The 6,637-nt window shown below is 31.0% G+C and overlaps 1 protein-coding gene across 1 annotated transcript in view; it reads right to left on the reverse strand.

The window, feature by feature from the left end:
* The window catches only part of LOC106464091 (histone-lysine N-methyltransferase 2C-like), a 138,676-nt gene that overhangs the window by 104,752 nt on the left and 27,287 nt on the right, over positions 1-6,637 (reverse strand). Inside the window, exons 5-6 of the mRNA XM_022391762.1 lie at positions 6,122-6,337; positions 4,183-4,304 (exon numbers count right to left, since the gene is read on the reverse strand). Coding sequence (XP_022247470.1) covers positions 4,183-4,304; positions 6,122-6,337 — 338 coding nt within the window. The remainder of the gene's footprint in view (positions 1-4,182; positions 4,305-6,121; positions 6,338-6,637) is intronic.

Raw genomic sequence — 6,637 nt, forward strand, 5'->3', positions numbered from 1 at the left:
CAATGCTTTATTTGGCTAAGTGAACTGATATTTATGTAAAATTTTTATATAAGAATCATAGATCTGATAATGGTCTACCATTATAGATAAGTAACTGTCAATAATCCTTATAAATTTAATAGAAATCATAAAAAATATCTTGTTAAAACTATGATAGACTGATAACAAATAATTGAAAGCAATGTTTGTTAGAAGTCGATATTGTCAGTTATTGTTTGAGTAAGGTTTTTGGTATGGGCCAGATTCTTTACAGCAGGTGTCTGTGACTTGTTGGAAATAAATTTCAACAATAAACAAACAGCCCAGAGACAAGTTGTTTTAAAATAATATATTAAAGCAAGTCAAAAGTATATACAAATGTTCGTTACACTGTTGGTTATCACAGTTGTATCTAGAGCTTTAAATAATTGTCAAATTCCACACAGGCTGGTTCAATTACTTTAGAACACAATTGACAAGATGAATTCTTCTAGTCTATTCTGTTATTACAAAACAATCTGTGATAATTTCACTTTAAAAATTGCCAATATACGCTCTTTACGGCTAAATTCACAATCACACAGTCTAGATCGGTCTTTTGAGCAACATTTTTAATGTGTATTTATACCCCAACAGAGGTCTAGAACATTCCACACCCTGCTATATGTTATGATGCAATAATAAATTAAAACAACGAGAAAAATTCAGAAAGGTTCTTGTAACATGAGGGTAAAATAAAAGAATCATCAATTTACAATAATTAAGCTACATTAAATATTATTTGTAGACAGTTTTGTAAACAAACCTGCAATAAACTATTGCTTTTAAAAATAACTAGATTTAACACTTGCACTCTATAAACTATCTAAATCATATCACTCTCATTAAAATTAAACTGAAACAGTCATATATATATCTAACAGTTTCAATAGGATCACTAAGGACCAAAACCTCATACGTGGCTCGATGTGTAAGTCAGGGACCACTGCAACTGCTTTTATGTTACAGCATTTTTTCTGAAGTGTTCTACAATGTTGATGTCTAGAGGCATCACTAGAAACTTAAAACATTTGGGACTTAGGCCCATAGGTGCAGGAATTTTTAACAATTCAGTATTATACCAATCATGGTTTTCTGTTCTGATTTTTCAAGACATCAACTGGGAATTCGGGACACTGTCAAATAAATTGGGGCACATGGCCCATAGGCCAGTGCCTAATGATGCCTCTGTTGTTGTCCCACAAAAGAATGGGAAGAAACAACACCAGGGGCCATAAACATACCAGCTGCACTAACTTCTTGTACAATATATAATACCTTTGAAATCTACTTGAAATCAATATCAGTATGTACCACATCATATAGCTTCCACTCATTATTTTTATGGCAGTATTTTAAAAAAATGAAATGTCAAGAGGAAAAGAAAGATCAAACACCCTTAAGTTCAGTTACAAAAATACAGAAACAATTAATGTACTTTCATACCCTAAAAGGGGTCATTGAAGAATAAATAAACTTTAAACTTAAGATAATTCCTTATTCATGAATAGTAAACAAATTGTATTTTTGTTGTTCCAATTCTCAGTAAAACACAAATATGAACAGCATAATACGATGTACCCTCCAATTTCTATAAAATACACTGAAATAGTAAATATAAATAATCTGTATATATGTTACAGAATGTGCATGGGAGAACTTGTTTCCCCTACATGACAAGCACCCCCTTACACTGTATGCTAACCAACTGCAAGTTCAATAATAGCCGACCCTAATGTACAAACTAATGACCATTTGTATGTGACCTTTTTCACTGTGAGTGACCTTGAGCAACATGTAGCTACTAGACTACAATATCTTAGGGTTAGTAAGATAAGGTAACTAACTGATTGAAATGGCTGAATTTGTTCAATATACTTTCCTTATACAATATTGAGGGTCAACTAGCATTTCCACAGATAATCCATATATTCAAAGTATGTGATAAAGTCATGTTTAGTGTTACTTAGTGTCTGTTATAAAACACTAATAACTCGGTTTGACTTTGATAATTCTTTACTTTATTATAGCTGCATGAGTGTTATGGTGAGTAAATTGACAGTTAAACTGAAACCAGCTATCAGTGATTTTATGTGGATATCTTAAAGGTTTTCAGAATGTGCTAGTGTTCTGAAAAATGTGAGAAAAGCATTAAATACATTCTCAGTTTGTAATCGTAAAGAATACAAAGAAACATTTTAAATTCACATGCATATAATCATGCATAGTACATATAAAATAGAGTTAACTTTTTTATTATTTCTTTTAGGGTTTTTAATAGACTTCATTGGGTCTAAAAATTGTGTAAGCAGAATACACTCTCTTGGCAATTGAACGACTTCCACCCCCATTTTTTTATTTTTGGTTTAGTTATTACTGCAAAATTTGTGCTGGTAAGTGGACAATGTAGCTGTAACTTGCCTCAGAATACTTGACCATGTGTTCTGTTGTACTAGTTTGGTATTGGGGGTAGTATGTAATCTGTTTCACTAATACAACAGTTTCAGAAAAGGAAATCATAGCTGTACCAAGTGACACAATAGGGACTTTTTAGACATAAGGAAAGAGGTATTTCTTATTCGTAAGAGTAACTGTCTCTCTTCACTTGATTTATTTTGTTTGTCCCAAATGTCATTACAACCTAGGATCAAAGACAATACCAACCTTTAGAAAACTACTATGTGACCTTGTTTAGGTGTCATCAATGTCAATACCAAACTGTTTTCCCTTGCAGAGGAAATGTATAAAGTATGTTGATTTGGATATATTTATCAGGTTTTTTTTTTTTTCAAATGAAGAGGACAGCTCGTAATCCCAATTTCATGTCTTTAATGAAAATGACCATTTTTTTGTTGGTTGCCATGTCAGAAAATGAGATGTTTTAGAAGCAGAATTAAAGTTAAAATTGCAGTTGATGTTGGGTAGCAATAATAGTTGAGCTAAACAGAAGGCTATGATAAAGTAATTACTATGGGGCAAACAAGATAATAAATGGATATATATGAAAGTTATGGAAGGTCAAAGAATTTTCAAAACCAACCAGTAAAATAAACTAAAGAAGTGGCAAAAGAATATACACATATATGTATGCTTTTTTTCCCAATTTCATCCTTAGTTCCAGTGAATTAGGGGTCGGCCAATAACTGCTGTAAACCTACACCTGGGTGGCAGAGATTCGAACTTGCGACCCTCAGATTGTGAATCGAGCATTCTAATTACCAGGTCGCACATACCTGTATACATACTAATAACACAAGTGTGATCTTTATATGCTGTTTATCATATAATTATTTTGATAGTGATAGAAAAGCTAAATATAAATATATAGCTACTACAGTATTTTTTGGTATTCCTTGTTTATATTTTAATTCATAATTGTCCAAAAATAACCAGAAGGTTTATGATGATTAGGGACAGAAAAAGAGTATTCTTTCAAATGAAAAGAAAACCGTCCTGTTTCGTGTGTCAAGAGAACTCCATATCCTTTTGGCACACTTGTATTTACACATCAACTTATATATTGAACAAATATACACTAAAAACTAAGAATTGCATGTGATCAACAGTTGTCAACCAAACACAATAGCCTGTTTGTTACCATTGGATATTTGGATTATTAATTGAACCAATGGCATTTACAGACTCTTCGATGAATAAATCTTATTTGCACAATTATTAACACTAATTAATACGTGAAAGCAATTTTTGACTGACCAATTACAGAAGTGTCCTTATGTGGTTTAACCTAGAACTGAATCTCAATAGTCACAATACACCAGATTTTCATTGAAAAATGGCTACCGAAAACTCCACCCACCTTCCATTTTTAAACAAATGAAATTACTAGCCAGTGGTGGAATTTAAATGCATTACTGCTGCCCTCTTAAGTCAGAGATTATTACTAGAACTGGGTGAATCATACCCTTAAATAACTGGATTTGTTAAGGGTAGGATTTAATATAACATATCTGTTTTATTAATATAGCACTAATGAGATGCTAGTTTAAAACTTTAATTTTTTGAAGAAACTGTCACAGCACAAGCTACTATATATTGTAATTATTATTTTTTAATGAAAGTACAGGTCTTGCAAAATGTCTCAGCTACAATATTACTAAAGTTTAACATTAGAGTATCTAAAATACAATTAATAAACAACAATACCTGATGGTTCAAAGAGCATGGACGGATCAGGATCATCAGGAAACCCCAAAATCTCTAACTCATCAACAGGGTTACTACTTGAATGAGGTCCTCCTCCTAATTTTGGTGATTTGATTCTTTCCCTTAATTTTTAAGAATCCATCAGTTTTTGTATTAAAAATAAATTTTATTCCTTCTTTACATACACAAGATTAAAAACTGAGCACCATAAAACATGCACTATCATATACTGTTAAACATTAATGCTATATTTAGTTTATTTAAATACATCTAAATGGATAATAACGGTAATATACAATTAAATGACAACATAACTCGTGTGTTATCAAACTCAGTGCAAATTTTTATTAAAAAATTAGCATATTTCTTAGTGATATTTTTATTAGGTAGAAAATTCACTTTAAAGGAAAGTTATTCAATATTACACAAAAAAATTGAAAAACAAAAAATAGATTGCATGACAAGTAAACCGTCTTCAGAAAATGATGCTGACTGAAAAATTAACAACAAAAACTAATCAATGTTTAATAAGTCAACAAATATAACATGTGGACATAAGTGAAAATGTTTATGTCTATTATATTTTATTCAAGCATTCTGAAACTGTAATGGCAGTTAAGCTAAAAAGTAAGCACTATAAAAGAAATGTTTCACAATAACTGATTTAGACAAATACAATTTCTCATTACAAGATACCAGTTTGGAAAATGTACCAAACACATTACTTTTTGAGAAATCATATTATATAAATAATATGAAAACAAAGTTGGCAACCCTGGATTATGTTTCTAACCAAAAAAAGGTAAATTACAAAGACACTGGTGGAAGCTTCAGAAAATCACACAAACTGAGTATTTCAAGTATGACCATATGGTTGTCACCCAGAATTATTTAGGATATTTCTTATGTACATACATAACTTAAGGCTATGATTCGTTTGAATGATAGTCTCAAATATATATCTTCATAATTATGAACTTGGAACTTTTTTTTTGCTTCTTGTTGGGAATAGGAATTCACTCTGAAAGATGGTTTTGAGTTTCCACAAAAAAAAAAATGCATAAAGTAATAAGTTAATAAAACTTACAGGGAAGTGTTGAAGTTATGTTTTTTTTTACTGACAGTTTTTAAGAATACTATACTGATACTTACTTGTTTGAAATACAAAAAGAACAATGAAATGGACTTTCCTATCCGTGTATTTTTCAAACTCGAAAACTGTCACTAAATAATTACATCATTCCAATGTGAAACAGCGAAATTAACGTTTCTAGTTGATTCTTTTTACATATGTTATCCATATATATGTGTTTGTTGGAGAAATGAAATTCTTTAATGAAAAAAAAAAGTGTATGATCCGTGTGAAGAGACTTTCTCCTGTTGTTTCAAATTACCCTGCACACATTATGATTTGTTTATTTAGATCAGCTAACTTCTGTATGCAAATAATGCAACATTTGCACCTTCTTTTTTGGGCAGTTTCTCGAACTATCTAATATAGACTCAATTTTAGGAAATGCTTACTTTTTTTTCTCAATTTGAAAAAACAAAACAAAAAACTTGTAATATATCCATTAAGTTTTACACAGAATGTAAAAACAATACATCTCTAAACCATTATTTAGCAAAAGTCTGTGCATCCACTTATGGAAGACAAGCCACCAGGCCCAATTAACAATAACAAAAAAGTTGGCATGATCCCTTAGGGCCCCTTGGAGTAACAAAGAGAGTTTGGCACTCACATCTGACTTCCCTATGTGGTGAAAATGTAAATCAGCTAATAAATCTTACTTCTGAAACTGGTCTGAATTTCAGAGAAAGGATTCAGATTTCTGAACTTATTTACTAATATATAATACTGGCTAAGTGTTTTCTACTTAAATATTACTAATAACAAAATTCAGCAAAAATGTGCATCTTTTAGAACTTAATAACAAACCTTGGATTTTTGGATGGACCACAATTTCGCCTTTCTGACAAAAACTTTAAAGACTTCTCTTGCAGAATATCATCACCATTTTTACAAGAGTCCTGCTGTGACTTTGTGCTCTTTTTGAATGGATTCAAACCCAATGTAGGTTCAAAACACTTCAGTTCACCTTGGCCTAGCATGCTTCTTTCACCAAGGTTACAGAAGGCACATACTTTTCCAGGCCTTAATTTGGAGTAAAGAAGTTTACAACTATTAATATTTGTTTGAACTAAAACAAAAAATTATCAGATCTTACAATTACAGCAACACATACAAGGTTTACTAATTAGTCCTATCGGTCACTAAGCTGGTTAATGTTATTTCTCATTGCATAATATATACACCTGGAAAAAAGTTAAGCACCCCCAAATATTTTTCAGGATTGCTTATTGAAAATAAGGTTTAATTTTCATGATGTTGAGCAATGTTCATAATTTCAAACATAATTAAAAGGATGTGAGCGTTCAGGTGTGATATTTAAAT

This window comes from Limulus polyphemus, unplaced genomic scaffold (assembly GCF_000517525.1).
Source record: "Limulus polyphemus unplaced genomic scaffold, Limulus_polyphemus-2.1.2 Scaffold1559, whole genome shotgun sequence".
Taxonomy (NCBI): Eukaryota; Metazoa; Arthropoda; class Merostomata; order Xiphosura; family Limulidae; genus Limulus; species Limulus polyphemus.